We start from the raw sequence: 21,763 nt of genomic DNA, 5'->3' as shown, positions 1-21,763 counted from the left end.
TACCTGAAGCTTGCCTTGACCTTTTTTCCCACTCAAGTCTCCTGCGGTTTTTGGCCTCCTACGTTGTTCCAAACAAGCTTACATGCAAAATATTTACTAGATTTTTATAGAATTGAATAAAAATGCTTATTAAAATTTTAAACATTTGTTTTTTTTTGCCTCCTCTTTGCAGTGATGGATATTCAAGCATTTGAAAGATTGTTAGGCCCTTGCATGGACATCATGAAGAGAAATATAGTGAATTATGAAGAACAACTTGTCTCCTTGTTTGGTACCAGTTTGGACTTGGAGAATCCTGGTATATAGGCACGTTGTTATCCAGTGCCTTTCTCAGTTTGATGAAAACAAAGTGGAAAAATACCCACACACACACAAAAAAAAACTCCCCACAGAAAAAAAAATGCAGTAAATGGGCAATGCAGCATTTCCTGCCTCTTTCCAAACCTACTGGGGCAACCACCATGTGATGATGAAATACGTTACCGCCCAGCCAGGGATGGGAAAATGTGTGGCATATGTTCTGTTTTTTTTTTGTTACCTGCCTTCTTAGGTTTAAAAGCATATTCTGTATCTTGGGTTGTTTTTTTTTCCAAAAAACAGAAAAAAAAAATGTTGATTTATGAATTATCAAACTGAACCACAAAGACAAATACTAAATGTAACTTTTGATAAGATGAATTGAACAGATTCAGTGTTTCTTTGTTACTTATATAAGTAGGTGACCAGTTCTTGCCAAAAAAAAACAAAAAAAAAGTATGATTGTTGTAAAGCTTTGATTGCTTCTGTGGTTTCACCACCGAGTGTTACATTGAAAAGTATCTGGGTAGGTTTTAATGTTTTCATATAAAGCCAGCTTCTTTAAAGCTCCCTAAATTGTGTTAAACTTAAACCACAAGAACTGCTTCAAATCAAGGGGTTTCTAAAATGAAATAAAATGTGCATCTACAGTGGGTATTAAGCATGGTACAGTTCCACAGTATGAAACAATCCGGAAGTCAGGTGACAGATGATGGTCTTTAAGAACAAGGTCCGGGGGGTGGGGGGGTGGAATTGCCAATTTGCACAATTGCAACAGTTCAGCTGTATGGCTGGCCTCCAGTTTGTTGCTCTTTGCAGTTAACTTAACAACGCAGACGTGCTGGAACAACAGTACCGTTCCTATCTACACGCATCCAGTGTTTCTGTTAAAACCTTGTGAAGCTGTTACACAGATGTCACTTACTGTTTTTTTTTCCCTCTTTTTTTTGTTGACGCTTTGCAGTGGGCTCGGGTCGAAGTCTGTTTTTGTTTTACAAATGAGCCCTCTCAAGTGCACAGGAGCAATGGTTATCTGGTACACCTTGTGCATGTTACTTGTGGCCACCATAGATAGCAGTTTGCGTTATTATACAGTGTCTACAAGCAAAATCAAGGTGAAGAATTTTGTGATTTTTGTTCCTTTGCTTCCATTTTGCTGCATAATATTTGTCTCCTTTTTTCTTCCCCATCCCCAATGCTTCCTGCATCCATACTATGTTCAGTCAGGAAGGGCGAGAAGTGTCAGCTCACCAGTCAGGTGCTCAGGAATTGGCACGCTTGAGTGATGGGGAAAAGAAACCTCTCTAACCAGTTACTTTCCCAACCTGCTCTCTTCCCCACACCCCCAGCCCAGACCACTCCTTGACCTACTTGCACCCCTTCAGGGAAGTGTTGAGTAGATTAGTTGACGTTAGTATTTGAACTCTCACATCCCCTAACTGAGAGCTCAGCACTTGTCTAGTATTCAAGAGTCAATGGCACGATTATCTGTATTTATGAGGGGAAGTTTTTGAGGATTTGATGTGTGACCAGATTCATTGAGAGCCTTGTCCCACTATACGGACGTACCTGAATTGAATCATGAGGGTTGTTGTTGGCCTTAGTCTAAGAATGTTTTAATTAATGTGGTGTAACTGGATACAATGAAGTGATTACAGCCACAGTTTTATCCAGGACCAAATGATTTCTCCAAACTTCTGAAGTTGAGAATTTCCTGAGTCCTAAGGTATAAAAAAAATTTGATTAAGGTCACTTTTTTATGTTTAGTGTATATTTCTTTCCACAAACCTGTGGTTCACCCTTCAATAAATCTAACATATAATCACTTGAGTTTTTCTTACTGGGCCACGGTAATGGTAGATGCAGTTGGCTAGTGTCTGTGCAGAAATACTGGTAAATGTACAAGAAACTACTGTAAAAATTCACCAAAATTTTATTACAAAAGTTTCTTGGATCCCCAATTACTCAGCAAGTTAACACAGTGAGTTAGTTTGTCAGGACGGTCCCGGGTTTAATTCCTCAGTCTGTTGAATTAGTTAATTGAGCCTGCTTGGTGTTGGACACCAGTAAAGGTTGCTACATTTCGGGCTGAGCATCCCTGGGATAGGGTAGAGGAGAGCTGGCTAACGTTCCCACTCTCGATTGCTAACCCTGCTGAGAATTGGACATCGGTTGCGGGCAGGATCATGCTTGACGGGGGGTCAGTCATCCTGCTGGCATTCACTGTTGAGACTCGTGCATGAAGAATCGCCACATGAGTGAGGCACAGGAGGGCAGTTGGTGCCTGTGGAACCTTACCCCATCAAGGAGTCGATACCTTCAGGTGAGGAAGGGGAGAAGATGAAAGGAAATTAAAGATTTCTTTGACACGAAAGAGGTTGCTTTAGTAATCATTGTGTTTTTTTTAGTTTTGTTCTAATTGAGTTCTTATCATTTCACTAAGGTGTGCACCTGCTGTATTTGCTACTAGTTTTAACAGTAGGGGGCTGATCATTTGGTCCTGATGCAGCAACGTCAGGACTTCAGCGAATCATACACTGTCATGCCCGAGAGCCAAGAGCTACCCTCGGTGGATAATGCAAGGTCAGCTAACTAGCTTTGTTTTATTTTGTGTTCAACAGCCCTCCCAGTGTGTTGTGCATGCTGCACTAGGAGATCTCTATCACCAGCAGCTCTTAAAGGGTTGCTGATGGTTTGAAGATACCATTCTTTCTCAGGAGAAGGGCGACACGAGATGGACACACCAGCATCAACGTGGCCTTTTAAGGCCAAAGTCTGTTAGTGGGGGTGGTCCTCTAGGGGGAAAAAAATTCCAGATAGAGTAACAAGTGTTGAGCAGTTCCAGTGCCATTGAAGCACTCCAGCTACATTGTGGGCAAGTCCCTTAACTTAAATAAAATCCAAGGCTGTAATAAGCCTTGCATATGGTGTGAGTGTGTATTTATGTGCATGCAAGTTGAGAATACCAACAGCACTTGTCGACAGCATTTTGTCTTCTGACCTCGGAGCCCAGTAATATGGTTGCAAGAAGCACTGCAGTGCTTGACGTTGCAGTCTCCGCTTGATCCACTGTTCTACCTGGGATCACTTTGGTTTTGGTATTGTCTCGAAAATCGGGTTTCCATCCACCATCAGTGTGTGTGCTCTTTGTGCTGAGAATTATAGGCTTTAACCTTATTTCAAGCTTGTTGCATGGTTCACGGCTGCTTTTCTTTTATTTTTACAACTTCTTATAATACGAAATTGACATTCTGTCCTCAAAAAGACGAGAACAGAGAGACACTGGTTAGTTTTGTTGATTGTAAACAATGTATGTTACTTTGAAGGGGCTATAACACTAGAAATTATTAAGATCTTAACGTGTATTGAGTGACATTCCAGCAGAGCTCGGAAGGTAGAGGAGGAAAAGAAGGCTATTCTGACCACAGTTGTACGGGCGAGTTCACTCTTGAGAGGGAAACTGGTTACTTAAATCCTTCTGATTTTTTTTTATAAAGCCTTTAAGACACAACAGTTCAAACATCTTAAGGGCTGGGATTTGATATGGCTTAACAGTGGTTTGGGTTCTGCCTGCCCCACCTTTACCTGCCACCTTTTGAAGTGCTGATTTTTGGGGTACAGGTTCCGAGGCACTGGGTATCACTGTGGTACCTTGCCCAAGTGAGCCTGGACAGCGAGTTCTGATAGACTTAGTGGGCTGTGGAAGGCATCACAGCAGATCCCGATCCTGTTGTTACCCAATTGTCCATATGCATGCCCTTTCTGGCAGGAATTATTACTACTCAACAATGAGAACAACTCGGGTAGAAACCCTGCCTGTTTTGGTTTTGTTTCCACCCTCTAACCCAGTAGCTCCAAGTCCAGTTGTAGCATCGCAGCTGATCTCTCAGCTGAGAACTTGCGTACACTTTATAATATATCCCTGCTGCTGAAGCTCCCTGGCTGAGAATAAATATGAAATTCAAAACGCAGAAGGCAAATTGCACTCAAACACCTGCAATATCAGTAAGATGCAGTGTCGCCTATACTGTACAGTTCTTTGTGTATCATATAGGGGATTTTCTAATCATATAATGGTATATCTAATGTATTTCTAATCATCTCTGGGTGCACCCAATGTATTTCTGATCATATTAGTGTATTGCCTGTGACGTTGAACACAAGTCAGTTGGCCTGGTGGCCAAAGCCTGCAACATTGTGACAGTTGACACGGCAGAACTGAATGGGAAATGTTGACATAGCAGTTTACAATAGTAAATATGACTTCCAGATCTCTGCGCTTCTCCAATTCTAGTCTCTTGCACATCCGCGATTTTCATCGCTCCACCATTGGCGGTCGCATCTTCTGCTGCCTAGGCCCTAAGCTCTGGAATTCCCTCCCTAAACCTCTCTACCTCTCCTCCTTTAAGACGCTCTTTAAAACCTACCTCTTTGACCAAGTGTTTGGTCACCTGTCCTAATATCTCCTTATGTGGCTCGGTGTCAAATTTTGTTTGATAACGCTCCTGTGAAGCACCTTGGGACGTTTTACCACGTTAAAGGCGCTATATAAATGCAAGTTGTTGTTTGTGGGCTGGAATTTCATTGTCCTTAAATGGTAAACCAAGGTTCCTCTGCTCTACTCCATTACTATTTAAGCTGTATTTCATTTTCTTATTCTTATTAACTGAAATACATTACGTATTTTTCAAAATTGAACTTCATCTGCCGCCTTCATTTCCCCATCCTGCTAGCTTATCGACATGTTCCTATACTTTTTCAGAATGTTTGGCATAATTTCACCCAATTTAATGTCATCAACAAATTTTAATATTGTTCCCTCAGTTGCAAAGACTAGGTCATGTACCTATATAGCAAATAAGAGCAACCCCAACATGGCTGCCTGTGGAACACCACTAATCACATCCATGCTTTCTGTCCTCAACCATATCTCTTTCCATGTGGCCACATTCCACTTAATTCCATGTACCATTTTCTTTGCCACAAGTCACTTATGAGATACCTTACCAAATGCTTTTTCAAAATCCATGTTGCTCAATAGACTGCATTTCCTTTATCCTCACTGTTATTTCTTCAGAGAATTCTTGACTGCCGCTGATTAGCATGTTTTTTTCAAGAGTTTAGTCATTTCATCCCATATTCTAAGCGTTGGCTGCCATGACATCAATACTTGCCTTGAAAGATATTGTCAGTAAAAAGGCCCTAAAACTAAATAAACCACACCAGCCTAGTACAAAAGCAAAATATTTTTAAAGTCCCTAAAGTGATCTGAAGCATTTAATCTCTTTACTTTGACTGTTAGTAGTCCCGAGCTTTGCTGTCATGCTTTGAGGCTGCGATCTGAGCTCCCCCCTTGAGTTTACTGTCTTGTTATCACTCTCAGGTTATCAATTATTTTCTATCCGACATAATCTGGATGCTCGTTTCTTTGGCTGGAAGGGGGGAAAAAGAGGGATTTATGATTGCAGTGTTTTTATATAAAAATCTCATACTTCATGTAAAACATAAATAAACTGTCTGTTTCATTTCACTAGTGGAATATTTGATTATTAGGGTTGACTGACTGCAGAGGACATTTCGTGTTTCACTGTGACTGAAAATGGTAGCTCCATGTAGAAAATTTGTATTATTGCTCAAAAATAGTGCATCGCTGGAAATGCATGCCAGATCAGTCTGCCTCTGAAAGAAAAAAGACAGAAGTTAAAACTTTGGATGGGACACTTCATCAGAATAGTCCCGATTAAAGGCCGACACTGAATCGTGTTAATCTCCGACTTTTCTCTTTTTTTTGGATGCCGACTGACTTGTGCGTTTCAAGTATTGTTTGAATCTTGTATTTTATTGGTTCTGTTGTTTTCAGCAGGAGATCCATTCCATAGAGAGTAAAGCCAAGAGTATATCATGCAGTGATAAAACCCACGGACCGCAGCCTTGAGCAGACTCCACACGTCATTTGTTTATTATAATTTGTTTTTTTATTTTAACTTCTTAAGAGCTTTTCCCATTGGAGTCTGTTATTGCCACTTTATGGCTGCTGGGTTTTGGCATAAAACTCCACACCATGCTGGGGAAGAGCTTTATAACATAATGATGTTAGACCAGAATCTTAGTAGGGGTCAGCATCACAGTAAGAGAAGGTTGTTACTGAGAAATAATACCCTCTGTTTTATAGAGGTACAACACTCCTGTATATATTATATGTATTTAAATGGCTGTTGCACAGTATTGTGCCCTGTATGGATGATGGGGTAAATAGTTTAAAAAAAAAACATGGGATGCACCATCCATGGAATGCTGCCTCTGCTGTGATGCTTGCACAAACCTCCCTGATGGTTCAAATAAGCAGAATGAGTTCTCAGATTTTGAATCAGTGTACTACGTTATTGTATTTATGGTGGCATAAAATCACCACCACCCTTCTCCCAAAGGAAAAAAATGATTGCAGTTTAGAAATTGTAAACTGGGTGGCCTGCCTATTTGTAACATTAATGTAACAAGTGGGCACTTTTCAAAACAAAATATAGTGGTCAATATAATTTCCAACCCACATCAGATGTTCTTTTTTAAATGATGGCTACCATATCATTACCTTTTGGAAAAGGGAAATTCTGGTTTGACTGTCATTTGATTACTGTCAGGGAGTTTAAATTCTCTTCCTCTTCCCCCCCCCCCCCCCGCCCCCCCCACCCCAAAACAAATACTACTTTGCATGTTGACTTAATACAGCTCTGTTCTGTGTCCGCTGGGATTTCAGGTATCCGTGTTAATGCCGTCCAATAGTTCTGCTACTGGGACCTGCAGGCCTGTGGAAAGGTTCCTTTCCTTCTGCTCCAAGCATTCACTTCTCTTTAGTCAAGGAATGATTTCTGTACAGTCAGAGCAATGACCCCCCCCCCCCTTTCCTTCTGAAGCCCCTCTTTCCCCCCCCCCCTTTTTTTTGAAAACAAAAGATTGTCCTTTACTATTCAATTGAAAATAAAAAATGAAATTCTCTTAAAAGTGTTGCTTTCTCATTTCAATGGCTTTGTTTTTTTTTGTGGTGTCGATGGTAGTCATGATGTGGAGATGCGCGGTGATGGACTGGGGTTGACAATTGTAAACAATTTTACAACACCAAGTTATAGTCCAGCAATTTTATTTTAAATTCACAAGCTTTCGGAGGCTTCCCCCTTCGTCAGGTGAACGATGTGAACGATGTCCTGGCCAATATTTATCCCTCAATCAACGCCACTAAAATTGATTATCTGGTCATTATCTCATTGCTGTTTGTGGGATCTTGCTGTGCGCCAATTGGCTGCTGCGTTTCTTACATTACAACAGTGACCACACTTCAAAAGTACTTCATTGGCTATAAAGCACTTTAGGGTGTCCCGAGGTCGTGAAAGGCGCTATATAAATGCAAATTCTTTTCTTAGTCAGTCAATTCCCTTCTCGCTGTCTGTGCTAAGAAAAGACTTCCTGGGTTGTCTGTCCCATGTAAACAGTTCTCCCCAGACATGTGACCCAAGCTTGTGAAACACTGCAGCTTTCAGCATGTTTGTTTATTTTTTTTATTTGTTTTTGGGATGTGGGCAACACTGCAAGGCAGTATTTATTGCCTATCTCTGGTTGCTCAGAGGGTATTAAGATTCAACTATGTAATGTGGGACTGGAGTCAGGCATAAGTCAGACTGGATAAGAGACGGCAGGTTCCCTTCCCTGAAGGACATGAAGCAACCAGTTGGATTTTCACAACAATCTAGCTGCTTTCATGGTCATTTTCTGGTGTTTTGAAATGGGTTTAAAGTACTTATGAGAAATCAAGTATTTTATAGTATTCTTTATGCTGTTATTCCTGCTTCTGTTTAATATAATTTCTGAATAAATGTAAGTTCATTTTTAGCCAGAGATAGATGGGCAGCAATCTGTTATTTCCCACCAGTTTTGGAGAGGCCATGAGTTCTGCAGGTAAACCGTATTACGTCCAGCGTACATGTCAACAGTAAGGTGGGTTTGTTGTTCACCCTGAGCATGTTACCCCAGAGATACTTTGTATGTAAGTGTTTTTGTGGGCTTGTCTACGGATGCTGATTTCTGCACTGAGCACAAGTCCAAAGTATCATAACACCACGTTTAAGAAGATTGTCAACATTACTCACTCCTATCCATCAAAATATATGGCTAGCATCCATATATCTTATTTCAAGCAGTGCATTCTTATCAGCTGTTGCTTTTCTCCACCAGCACTGCGATATTTAAATGGCATCGCTCCCTCCTGACTTTGCTCCAGGCACCTGCCACTGATTTTAAAATCTCTCGCCTGTATCGGAGCTGCTGGGGCTCTTTCCAATTGGAAATCAACAGCAGGAAGCCTGAACTCAAATTTGGAGGGAGAGCTGCCATTGAAATATCACAGTGCTGAAGGAGTGGAAAGGAGAAGCTGTTGTCAGTAACACCCTGGTGTGATGCTCCCTCCAAATCTGCTGTCTTTGCCCCGCTAGGGGGAAACCTGAGAGGATGAAGGCAGTCCCAAATAGACATCAATTTGTTACCTTACATATATGTGTGTGTGTGTATATTATTTTTTTTATATATATATACACCCAGATGGTTTCGGTGTCAAAGGAGGAAAATAAGATTTCCTATTTTGATTTTTCACCTGTTTAGTTTCCACATTGAGCGTGTTTACTGATTTGTCACACAAGGGGTGTACATAGAATTTACAGCACAGAAACAGACCATTCAGCCCCTATGCCAGTGTTTATGCTCCACACGAGCCTCCTCCCACTCTATTTACTTCATCTCACCCTATCAACATATCCTTCTAATCCTTTCTCCCTCATTTACTTACTTCGCTTCCCCTTAATTGCATCTATGCTAGTGTAGTTTGCACTTGTTTCCACAAGATGTCACTGCCTCACGCACAATGAGATTTCATTCACACAAGTGTTTCATAACAAATTCTGTTACGACATTTTTTTAAAATGCCATCACAACATAATCGGCATTCTGATGGATGGAATGCTTTCCATTTTAGGGCACCCAGTGCAGGCATCGAGCACTCCCAGGTCAGGTATGGTGCAGATAAGGTACAGAGAGTAAAGGTCCTTTTACTCTGCCCCAACTGTGTACTTAGGGCCCTCTTCTGTATTTGGACTTAAGTGTATGATGTTTGCCATCTGCAAGTGATTGCCATTTTAGTACTGAATTGCAAGTTACTTAATTCTAAACATTTTAACTGCAAGAATAATTCCAAGGTAACACAGCCTGTTTTTATATAATTTACTTTTTGTTTAACATTATTTAATTCTAATATATTTTAGTTTAGAATATTGGTTGGATCTTTCAGTGACACTCCTGACTTGCAGTCACTTGGTTATTCATTATTGAACCTGTGGGGGAAAGAAATATTGAATTAAAATCCAACTGAGACTGATGGGAGTAAAATTGCCTCTATGGTGCTTTTAAAAGTTCAAAACAAAATAAATTTCAGTTCATAGGGGCTGTCAATTCATAGAAGTAATTATACAGTATGATCCACACATCTGTTACACTGTGTTGAAACTATTGCATCATCTTTTACTCTAAGTTGTTCATTTCCAGGAAATGTTTCTACAATCAAGGCTTTTAAAACTCACGCTTTAAAGAAAGAAAGACTTGCATTTCTGTAACACCTTTCACAACCTCAGGAAGTCCCGAAGTACTTTACGGACAATTAAGTACTTTTTGAAGTGTAGCCACTGTTGTAATGTAGGAAATGCAGCAGCCAATTTGTACACAGCAAGGTCGGATAATCTGTTTTAGTGATGTTGTTTGTGGGATCAATATTGGCCGGGACACCGGAGGAAAACTCCCAGGCGATCTTTTCCATCCACCTGAGAGGGCATATCACTCCCTCAGTGCTGCATTGGAGTATCGGCCTAGATTTACAGCTTTGTGTCTCGATTTTTCACATTTTCTTTCCTACTCTGATGGCGACCTGCACTTTGGGCATCGGCCCTTTACCTGGATTTCATAGAATCTTACAGCTCAGAAGGAGGCCATTCGGCCCATTGTGCCTGTGCCAGCTCTTTGATAGAGCTATCCAATTAGTCCCACTCCCCTGCTCTTTCCCCATAGCCCTGCAATTTTCTCCCTTTCAAGTATTTATCCAATTCTCTTTTGAAAGTTACTATTGAATCTGCTTCCACCGCCCTTTCAGTCAGCGCATTCCAGGTCGTAATAACTCGCTGCAGAAAAACAATTCTTCTCGTCTCACCTCTGGCTCTTTTGCAAGTTACCTTAAATTTGTGTCCTCTGGTTACCGACCCTTCAGCCAGTGGAAATAGTTTCTCCTTATTTACTCTACCAAAAGTAAAGATTTTGAACGCCTCAATTAAATCTCCCCTTAACCTTCCCCTGCTCTAAGGAGAACAATCACAGTTTCTCCAGTCTCTCCACGTAACTGAAGTCCCTCATCCCTGGTACCATTCTAGTAAATTGCTCCAAGGCCTTAACCTCCTTCCTAAAGTCTGGTGTCTAGAATTGGACATGATACTCCAGCTGAGGCCTAACCAGTGATTTATAAAGATTTAACATAACTTCCTTTCTTAATTTAAAAAATAACGTATTGTATTGTGTCCACTTCTGTGCACCACATTTTAGGAAGGATGTTAAGGGCTTGTAGAGGGTGCAGAGGAGATCCACTGGAATGATGCCAGGGATGAGGTACTTCAATTATGTGGAGAAACTGGGATTATTCTCCTTTAGAGCAGAGACGATTAAGGGGAGATTTAATAGAGGTGATCAAAATTATGACGGGTTTTGATAAGTAGATAGGGAGTTGCTTTATCTACTGGTAAAGGGGTGATAACTGGAGGGCACATATTTAAGATAATTGGCAAAAAGAACGGGGGGGGAGGGGGAAGAGATGAGAATTTCTTTTAGGCAGCGAGTTGTTATGATCTGGAATGCGCTGCCTGAAAGGGTGGTGGAAGCAGATTCAGTAGTAACTTTCAAAAGGGAATTGGATAAATACTTGAAAAGGAAAAAATTGCGGGGTTATGGGGAAAAGAGTAGGGGGGAAGAGAGACTAATTGGATAGCTCTTTTAAAGAGCTGGCACAGGCACAATGGGCCGAATGGCCTCCTTCTGTGCTGTAAGATTCTATGATTATTGATGCAGCCACTATGATCAGTCTACAACCCCTGTTAACATTTACTGTGAGCCCCGCCATTCATTAGACTTGCACTTGCCCATAGACTTTCTATGAGCTTCTGCACGGCATTGATTGTGCCGCCCTCTACAGGGCATCCAGGAACCGTGAGAACGGGGCAAGCAGCTGTGTATCTCCTTAACCAATCAGATTGAAGCATCGTTAATGCGCTGCACAGACTGAAGCAGGAAGTGTAAGTTAGAATAGTGAATTCAATGTCCAATCAGGTACAGTAAGCAAAATAAAGAGAGGGAAAGAAATATTGGATTAAGAGACAAAAATAAAGGAGACAGAGAAAAAGTATGTACATTTTTTTTAAAATGTTCAACAATAATTAAAAGCTGAAGGAATGAGACTCCACACTTGTAAAATTTAATTTTCAGTGCCAGAGGGGTTGTTTGGCAGTAATTAAGACTTACCATGCCCTTAAAAGGGTGCTTAGACTTTAAATGATTTGACTTGGGTTTTGTTGGCGAGTTTAGTCCGTTTCTGCAACATCAGTACAGGAACATCACGCCGTTCAATACGAGATGCCGTTTTCGCACAGCTTCTGGAGAAACATCACATCTGGTAGAGCAACTTCCGGATTTCCACGTTTAACCGTGCATGTGCAGTCGGATTTGCACCATGGATAGTGGTGAGTGGTGTTAGCCTAACCGTTATTTTCACAGCAAAAGTTTGGCTTGTTATATCCTCGCCTTAAAACTTGACTATGCCTCTTCCCTTTCCTCCTCCTCATCACCCCCCCCCCCCTCCCCAACCACCACCTTATCAGTAAACATAATAAGAAAGTAGAAGCTTTCCCATTTTGAAGAAGTGTTGACTAAATGAAGAAAATGTCATCTGGCAAATGTTCTCCTCTCCTGCGGACAGGAATTTAAGTTGAGGTGCACTTCCTCCAATACCTTTGCCCAAATGGTCATTCATTCTTCATTTGTGAGCCCAATGAGTGGTGTCAGGCCACTGAACTTGATCACTAGTCCCAGAGGTGCAGAGGCCAATTTTAACAGTGCCACAGCTGCCTTGACTGACCAGGGATCAAAACGGGGGCGCCTTCTACTGTGTGTGCCTGAGTACTTATGCTCCTAATGTTATTAATCACCAACAAATGAAGGTTAGATGCATTTTGAAGAGCTCTACTTTGTGTTGATAAGTGGAAAAGCATTTGCCCAACCATTTTACATGAATACAGTGCCCTTTTACAGAAGATATAGCACTATGCTCTTGCTGTACGGTGCAGCTGTGAGACAGATATGCAGTAAGTCCCAGTGTTAATGCTTACTGTTGACACCATGTCTAACACTAATAAACAGATGCACGTTCCTTCCCATCAATCATTAGAGGGTGATCCCATCTTTCACAAGTACATTCCAGGATAGGTGCCAAACAATTACCGATATTTACAGTCTACAGTCCTGCGTGAAGAACAGCCCCATGGGTGAGGTACCAGCGGAGGACAATACCTGTTGCACTTAGTCCACCAACAGGACTGGTGCCTATGCAGGACCCTTCCAGTGTGGGATTCCCTGCCCTCTCTCAGGAATTAACACTGAGCCAAATGAGATATTTGGGGGTGGGGGGGTGACTAATAGCTTTGTCAAAGAGGTGGGTATTAGGGAGGGTCCTAAAGGAGAAGGGATGGCCAGAGAGGTTTAGGGAGAGAATTCCAGAGTTTAGGGACTAAACAGCTGAAGGCATAGCTGCCAATGGTGGAGTGAGGGATGCGCAAGAAGCCAGAGTTGGAGCAATGCAGAGATCTCGCAGGGTTGTAGGGCTGGAGCAGGCTACGGAGATATGGAGGGGCAAAATAGTGGTGGGATTTGAACACGAGGGTGAGAATTTTATATTTGAGATGTTGGTGGACGGGAGCCAATATACTCCATAAGCTTAACCTCATTAAGATAGTGATGACACTGAAGAAAGATGAAAAATGCCACCTGTACCCCTTCGGTGTAATCCCAAAGAACAGTGACAAAAGTAAAGTTGGCATCCACTAGAACCCCCAGGTACAAGTATGAATCAACAACTGTATCTTCCAGTCAATAACTTTGAGATCCTCTTGAGCTGTACCAAACCATAATACTGTACGTGGGATCACCTACCACTGTATCCCATTTTTCAAGATGGTGAATGGAATGAACCAGATTCTCGGATGAGTTCACAACCAAGCATCACCTTTCAGAAATACCTGGAATTAACCAGGGAGCCAGATTTCCCCCTTGAAAGGACTGAGGCCCATTAATCATGACTGAAGTTTGCATCAGATAATTTTCGTTGTCCTCCGTGCAAGAGCCTATTTCCATAAGCAAGCTCCCACTCCCTATTCACTGAAATGTGACCTTGTACGTGAAGTTATCTAGGATAGGAGGCTCAATAATGAACCTTTTTTTAACCATTTAAACAGTATGTACCACCATCTCCTGACAGACAGCTGTGCTGTGGCGGACTCTATATCTCAAGCTGAACCCACAATCGAGTTTATTAAGAAATAAATTTAACAGAAGCAGATTGAGTACAGTGTAAGATCACTTGGTCTCTCACCAGCCATTTAAAACTTTCAAAACAAAAGCCCTAAAACTGCGGTGAGTCAAAGTTCTAGCTGTGACTGAACTCTGTGGAATACCTTACCAGCTCTCAACATATATAGTGACAAAGCCAGGTATGCAAACACTCTGAATCTAGACTAAGTACCTGGGTTAAAAGCTTGTCTATCCTTTGAAGTCCAAGCTTGTGACTAAACAAAATCAAAAGGCACTCTGCACAGTTCAACAAAATTCTCAAAGTAGGGCTCGACGACGACGACAACAACAACTTGCGTTTATATAGCGCCTTTAACGTAGTAAAACATCCCAAGGCCCTTCACAGGAGTATCATCAAACAAAATTTGACTTTGAGTCACGTAAGGAAATATTAGGACAGGTGACCAAAAGCTTGGTCAAAAAGATAGGTTTTAAGGAGCGTCTTAAGGGAGGAGAGAGGGGCGGAGAGGTTTGGGGGGGAATTCCAGAACTTAGGGCCTAGGCAGCTGAAGGCACAGCCACCAATGGTGGAGCGATGGAAATCGGGGATGCGCAAGAGGGCAGAATTGGAGGAGTGCAGAGATCTCGGAAGGTTTTGGGCTCGAGGATGTTAGAGATTGGGGGGCGGGGTGGGGGGGTGGTTGAGGACATGGAACGATTTGAAATCAACGATGAGAATTTTAAAATCGAGGTGTTGCTGGACTGGGAGCCAATGTAGGTCCGCGAGCACAGGGGTGATGGGTGAACGGGACTTGGTTCAAGGTATCAAAACCCAGACAAACAATTCACCTTTCAAAGCATAGGCAAAGATCCCTCCACAGAGCTAATTGCAGAGTCTGTGGTCAGAATTAAACAATTGATGGCCTGGTGATCAGTATTATCTGTAATACCGTGGTGGATTCTGTCTACCACTCATTGGGCTGTTCAATTAACCAGAAGTAACTCATCTGCCTTTAAAGTGGCAACTACACATGAAGCAAGGAAATGGATTCCTCCACTTTCTCCCCAATACAGAAAGACAGTAGAGAACCTTTCTTAGCATGGATTTGCAGAAGCCATTTTGAAGTCACTACAATACACGTACGTCGCAAACACCTTACAATACATATTGTAGGGATTCTCGTGGTGCTAAGCAGGAACGGTCAGTATGTTGTCCCTGCAACCTACTCCTGTGTGTTGCAGCACCCATGCCTGCCCTAGTTTACACAGTCTAGTTAATTACTGTGGTTTACGAGATACCAGACTAGTGATGTTTACTATTGAACTGAATGCTTAGTCAATGTGTCTTGTGCTGTGTGCTACACACCTTTATTTTTCAGTTTGATACTGAGTTATCCAGTCATCCATTATCCAACATGTAATTCATTGTGTGAAGCACTTTGAAACCCTTCAAAGACTTGATAAAAGCGCAACATAATTGCAAGTATTTCTATCTTTGTAACAATATCAACTTTTTTTAAGCCTTACTGCAAATTTAATTACTGTGGTTTACGAGCTTTTAAACATCTGAATCCTTTGTGGCAGTGTTAACATTTAGGCATTTTATAGCTTTGTAGGTCCAGGATCAGTTAGCAGGACACGCGATGGTTCCAGTGCAGTTGGGGGAAGGGACAGAACTCTGGCCCACATTACGTGGTTGATTCTTAATGCCCTCTGAAGTGGCCTAGCAAACCACTTAGGGATAAATAAACGTGCCCTTGCTAGTATCACCCACCTTTTGAGGAGTTAAATGAAGGGAGGGGGTGAAGGTACAAACTTTATATCGAACAAACAGAAACTCTGCTTGAGTGGGTTTTTCAGTGGCTCTGATCTAAAAACACACGCTCCCCCAGGTAAGACAGCACAGACCGGGGATTGAACCTCCTCAACTTGTAACTACCGACTGTATCTATTAAAGAAAATTTGGCAGATGCATTTTGAGCCCGTTTAAATTATTTTTTCCTGGATGCTGTTGTTACGATCGGGAATGCGCTGCCTGAAAGGGTGGTGGAAGCAGATTCAATAGTAACTTTCAAAAGCAAATTGGATCTATACTTGGAAAGGGAAAAGTTTGCAGGACTATGGGGAGCGAGCAGGGGAGTGGGTCTAATTGAATAGCTATTTCAAAGAGCCGGCCCAGGCACAATGGGCTGAATGGCCTCCTCCTGTGCTGTAAAGTTCTATGATTTTAAGGCTTTCTCTTCTTGGATTGATTATTTTGCTACTACAAAAATGAATCTTTTGTACTTCAGTGAACTTCAACTCCAGAAACCTAATGAATCAGTGAGCCAACCGGTTTAAACCAGCGCAGAAGACAAATAGCACAGACACATTTCATAAACGTCATAGACCTAGTTAATGTAAACGGCTAATATCTTTCCTATAACATTCTTAAAAATTTTCACAACCAAGTGGAGATCAATATTTATTCAAGCTACTCGTTTGATTATTAAAAACTCAGATTTATCGCATGTTTAGAAAGCCTCAAACGTCTCCCAAAGGTTTGAGTTTACACTGAGCCTCTCCTGTAATGTGTTTAATTTGTCACAAACTCGAGATTTGGGCTGTACGTTAGAAAAAGGAAAATCCAAAATGGAAAACGGAAGATGGCGCAAATCCTCACGGCGGATCAAACAGAATCTGAAATGGGAAGAAAAGATAAAAGTTTCAGCTCGAAATCTTCACCAGAACTGGCTCAGCTAAGTTGAAGCATAGTCGCTATTGTAATGTAGGAAACCCCGCAGTCAAGGTCCCACAAACAGCAATGTGATAATGACCAGAGAATGTTTCTTTAATAATGCTGGTTGTGGGATAAGCATTGGCCGGGACACCGGGGAGAACTCCCCTTCTCTTCTTCGAAATAATGCTGTGGGATCGTTTCTGTCCACCCGTGAGGGCAACGGGGCCTCGGTTTAAAGTCTCATTCGAAAGACTGCAAGGTTCCACACACAGCAAATGAATGACTGGCCAGATGATCTGTTTTTGGAGGTGTTGCTCAGGGCAGTGGGAGAACTCTCTGCTCTGCTCTGCTCCAAATTAGCACTGTGGGATTTTTTACTTCAACCTGAGCAAGCAGATGGAGTCTTAGTTTAACGTCTCAGTCGAAAGATGGCACCTCCAGCAATTGGTTCAGTACTGAGATGGGAGTGCCAACCTAGATTGTGTGCTCAAGTCTCTGGTGCCAGAGTTATCCTAACTCGCACCAAGTCCCATTCACCCATCACCCCTACATTGGCTCCCGGTCCGGCAATGCCTTGATTTTAAAATTCTCATTCTTGTTTTCAAATCCCTGTGCAGCTTAACTGCCTGGGCCCTAAGCTCAGGAATTCCTAATTCTGTCCCTAAACTTCTCCTCCTCTCTACCTTAAAAGACACTCCTTTAAAACCTATCTCTTTGACCAAGCTTTTAGTCATCTGACCCAATATCTCCTTATGTGGCTCGGTGTCAAATTTTATTTGATAATCGCTCCTGTGAAGCGCCTTGGGATGTTTTACCACGTTAAAGGCGCTAACTAAATGCAAGTTGTTGTTGTTGAACCCGCAATCTTCTGGCACTGAGGCGAGACTGACATTGTTTAAAATGTGATTCCTTATTTCATTTCAACAATCTTGATAATTTAAGAACTGTTTCATTCAGTCAGTCCTCCACCTCATTTCATTCAACCCCCCTGCTGACATCAGCTCTCTGACTGCCCAAAAATAATCGCCCACAACCGGAGAGGTGGTGGGGACAGAACCCATGATGTTGACATGTATACCCAGGAACTGGAGGGGAGTGGGGGAGCTAAAGGTATTAATGTTTGAAATGCTCGCCTTTCTTAGATTAGAGGGGCCAGACAGTATATCACAGTCTCTTTCTCTTTCTTTCTTTCTTTCTTCTCTCTCTCTTTCTCTCTTTTTCTCTCTTTCTTCTCGCTCCCCCTCTTTCTTTCTTCTCTCTCTCTCTGTTTCTTCTTGCTCTCTCTTTCTCCTTTTGTTCTTTCTCTCTCCTTTTTTTTTCTTTCTATTTCCAGCATTTTTTTAATAAATTTTTTTTTGATACATCACAGTATGTGACTGAGAAACACAACATAGAAATTAATAACTTAACTGCTACCATTCGCTGAATCTGCCAAATTAATTTTGTTATTAAAAAATCCCAATGATCACTTCATAACTTTAACAATTTAATTACAGGGAATGGCTCTCGACTTTTTTTACTTTTTATTTTCTTGAGCAAAGTAATTATTTAAGTTTCTGTGACAATTGGCTCAAATCTTGCTTGAATATAATGGTGTGTTAACAACTCAGGCCGTTATTAATGCACAAATTGGCCAGTTAGTTCAGGGGATTAAGAGGTGCGCCGTGAGTTGTGAATCTCCAGAAATTGCTGGCCTATTTACGCCGCTCTGCCTTTTGCTTTGCACAAACGGCAACTTGCCCTCAACCGCCCCTTATTTTTAAGAACTTGCTGGATTTGCACATTAATTGCCCATTCACTGCTGAAAGTTAGAGCTGGTACTTAACAGCGTAAATACCCTTTTAACGATATGATAATTGTTAATGGAATGACAATCAGCCTCTCCGGCCCAGAAAAGGAACAATTTAGACAGTTGAGTCTCATTTCTGCATCAAGAAAATTCTTCTTAGAGATTTAAAAAATCTTTAATTTTATAATTTTTTCTTACTTTTCCTTTCTGTCACTTTTTTCTCTCTCTCTCTATCCAATCTTTCTTCCCCTCTTGTTATTTCTCTTTCTGTACCTGGTTTGATTCACCTTTCTTCCTTCTCCATTGTTCCTCTGTTTCTTTCTCAATCCTTAAATCTCATTGATTATGAGGTCCCAGGTGCCCTCGTTGCCTGTGCCACGACATTATTGGTTCCCACTTCCAGCAACTTTCAGGGCAAAAAAAATTCGAGCAGATGGGTGCAGGAAAAAGTCTAACTAACAGCAAGATTTGGGGCCAATGTTGTTTTGCCAACACTAAGAATCATTGTCCACTTCCCCCAAGACCTAGTGAATAAGTGCCACTGCGTGATATAATGTGCTGAACTGGGCAGACCAGGAGACCTCCAGTTTGACACTTGGCGGGTGCTATGTTGGTGATCTCAACTGGCGCCAATGTTGGAGTAGTTCTATTGGCCTCAGTTCCCCTCAGATAGGGAGAGGAACCAAGCAGCATGTTCCCACTCTTGATTGCTATCCAGTGGTCTCTACTGATGTGAGTTTCTGGACGTTGAGTACAGGCTCAGTGTCTGCTGTGATGTCTACCTCAATCAGATTGCCTGCTGACGCTCAATTTCCAGGCTCACTCGCATAAGGTAGCGGAGAGCTGTCGACGTCCGTGGAACCATGGCCCAGCATGAGTCTGTACGCAGAGAAGAGGAAAAATTTGAGGGGGGGGAAGGGGAGGGAGAGGAGAACATTTGAGGGGGGGGAAGGGGAGGGAGAGGAGAACATTTGAGGGAGGGGGACGAGTGGAAAAAAATTGGGGGGGAGGGAGTAGGGAAAATTTGCGGGAAGGAGGGAGAGGAGTAAATTCGAGGGGGGAGGGAGTGAAGAAAATTTGAGGGAGGGGAGGAGTGGAGTTAATATGAGGGAAGGGAGGATGGAGAAAATTTGAGGGAGGGGGAGGGAAGAGAAGCATCTTATATGTCATCTCCCTTAACTGAAATGTTACAGACTTGACTTTGTTCCATAATATGTTACCCTGATATCATAGATGTTTAATTCATGTAACCAAGCACAAATGCCATATTAATTATTTCTGCATTTTTCAACAAAAAAAAATTCTAAACTTTCAGGAATCAAGTAGTTAAGATGATTACTTCACACTTCTAGAAATGCAGCATGGAGCTATGATACAGGCGGGCTGCTGTTTGGAACCAATCAGTGGCCCATGTGTGATAATCTTTGCCCCATTATCAGCTGTGCTCCTTATCACGAGTAAAATCCTGCTATGTCAAACCTCCTGTCCATGGCTCATTTGTCTGTCCTTCAAACTGATGAAAGTGTGGAAGTACATGGCCATGAGGAGCAAGTGATAAACGTCAATGCAAAGCAAGATAATTATTTTTTATTGCGACGCCTAGGTGGAGGATCAAGGCCCATAGTGGGAGTGTGCAAACTGTGGCCCATGAGTCCTTTAGCTGTAGCAACTTTTTTATATATACATATATATACATATATAAATATATATGTGTAGTTATTATTCACTGGTTTGTCCTTAACTTTGTGGGTCTGAAGGTTGGGAAAGAGCTTTTACTAATGCTGTTGTCTCATTGGGTGGATAAATCCTAAATCAGAACACCAAGATCCTTTAGTGTTAGCAACTGGGGATTTATGCAATTTCACGATCAGAGCCGTTATACGTGGCCCCTGGGGCTCCATGCGACACATCAATGCAGTCCACAAAGACAAACCGATGTGGTACAGGACACCACCAACACTGGAAAGAGCAGGACGAGAGAAATCAGGTAGTAAAGTTTAGTTAACTCCAAGCCCAAGCTTCCAAAGGCGTCGTACCACATAACGAAGGAAAGGTTGTGAGGGAATTTTGAAGTCCTGTGAAAGAATGAGTTAAAGTGATGTGACGAGTCTTGATTTTAACACAATGAGGGTGGAGGAAGGAGCAAGAGATTGTAGGGTGGCATATTTGGAGCTTGGGAGGAACAAGAGAGGAAAGTTCACAGGACAGTGGAATCAACAAAATAGAGCCCTGAAAGGTTTTGATGAGAAGTAAGAGAATGAAATACAACCAATTAATAAAGGGACGCTCCCTTCATAGGAGAAGGAAGTGTTTTGCAAACCTTATTTTGTCTGAGAGAAAAAACACATAAGTGACGTGTCATTTTTGTGATGAGGCTATCACATGCAAGTGATGTAATGTGTTTTGAGTCATTGTATTGTATGACGACAAACAAACCAAGGTTTGCTCAAGTACTTTAAAGGTTAGGTTTGTTTTTTTGAGTTGCTGTATAATCCTTAGTCTGTGGCACCCATGGGCGCTCCTTATTTCACCCAGTCGCTGGACTGCACGCCAAGGCTGGTAAATGGTGTTCAGGCACAGATCGGCCATGATCTAATTGAATGGCGGAACAGGCTCAAGGGGATGAATGGCCTACTCCTATTCCTATGTTCCGAATACCATCATGAACTCACCGAAGGTGGGATTCTGTACAAAATGTTTGCTTCCAATCCCCACTTTGCCTCTGCCTACCAGCTTTAAAATATAAAACACCAGGAACAAAGGAAGACTGAGAGCCACAGGTAAGTTGAGATCCCTAAAATCTCCCATTGTAACTTCTAGCATTACTTAACAATTTAGAGCCGTGTCTTTCCTCTTTTAATACAATGTCCAGCCATGGGAATATTAGGTCAGGTGTCTTCAAAATCAGTTTAGTTTAGAACAATCCTTTCCAAACTCCAGGCCCACAGAATCCAAACAGGACAAATCAGCAAATAATAAATATAAGGGCAAATAGAACTGAGTTGCCTAGTTTATGGGTTGGTGTGTCAGAGTCTGCAGGTTGCATTTGGTCCATGGGCCAGAGTTTGAAATCTCGTGCCTTGGTCAACATAGCCCAATGGGACAATTAGGATTCAACCCAACTGTGTGAATGGAAGGTGAAGTGCAGATCTCCTATACAATCCCTAGACATGCTTCCTGCTGGATGATCCCTAAGGAGATCAAAGCTTTAGCGGAGAGTTAAGAGCGCAGGACCACTGAAACCTATGCTGTCAATGGAAACTTGCCTCTTGTGAATTTTCAAGTCTGATTCCCTTTTCTCCCAAAAGCTCCCAGGGACGGTGGTG

General features: G+C 42.0%; 1 protein-coding gene across 4 annotated transcripts in view; it reads left to right on the top strand.

Moving 5' to 3' along the window:
- The window catches only part of prkar2aa (protein kinase, cAMP-dependent, regulatory, type II, alpha A), a 279,167-nt gene extending 271,871 nt beyond the window's left edge, over positions 1–7,296 (top strand). For 2 of the 4 annotated variants that reach the window (XM_067998425.1, XM_067998423.1), the window contains one exon: positions 173–7,296. In XM_067998425.1, the coding sequence (XP_067854526.1) occupies positions 173–306 (134 nt within the window). In that variant the 3' untranslated portion in view covers positions 307–7,296. The remainder of the gene's footprint in view (positions 1–172) is intronic. The other 2 variants (XR_010966041.1, XR_010966042.1) reach the window with 2 other exon arrangements.
- Positions 7,297–21,763: the final 14,467 nt, after the last annotated feature.

This window comes from Heptranchias perlo, chromosome 17 (genome assembly GCF_035084215.1).
Source record: "Heptranchias perlo isolate sHepPer1 chromosome 17, sHepPer1.hap1, whole genome shotgun sequence".
Taxonomy (NCBI): domain Eukaryota; kingdom Metazoa; phylum Chordata; class Chondrichthyes; order Hexanchiformes; family Hexanchidae; genus Heptranchias; species Heptranchias perlo.
The sequence above is the reverse complement of the archived record's forward strand: the minus strand, read 5'-3'. Positions and strand labels throughout refer to the sequence as shown.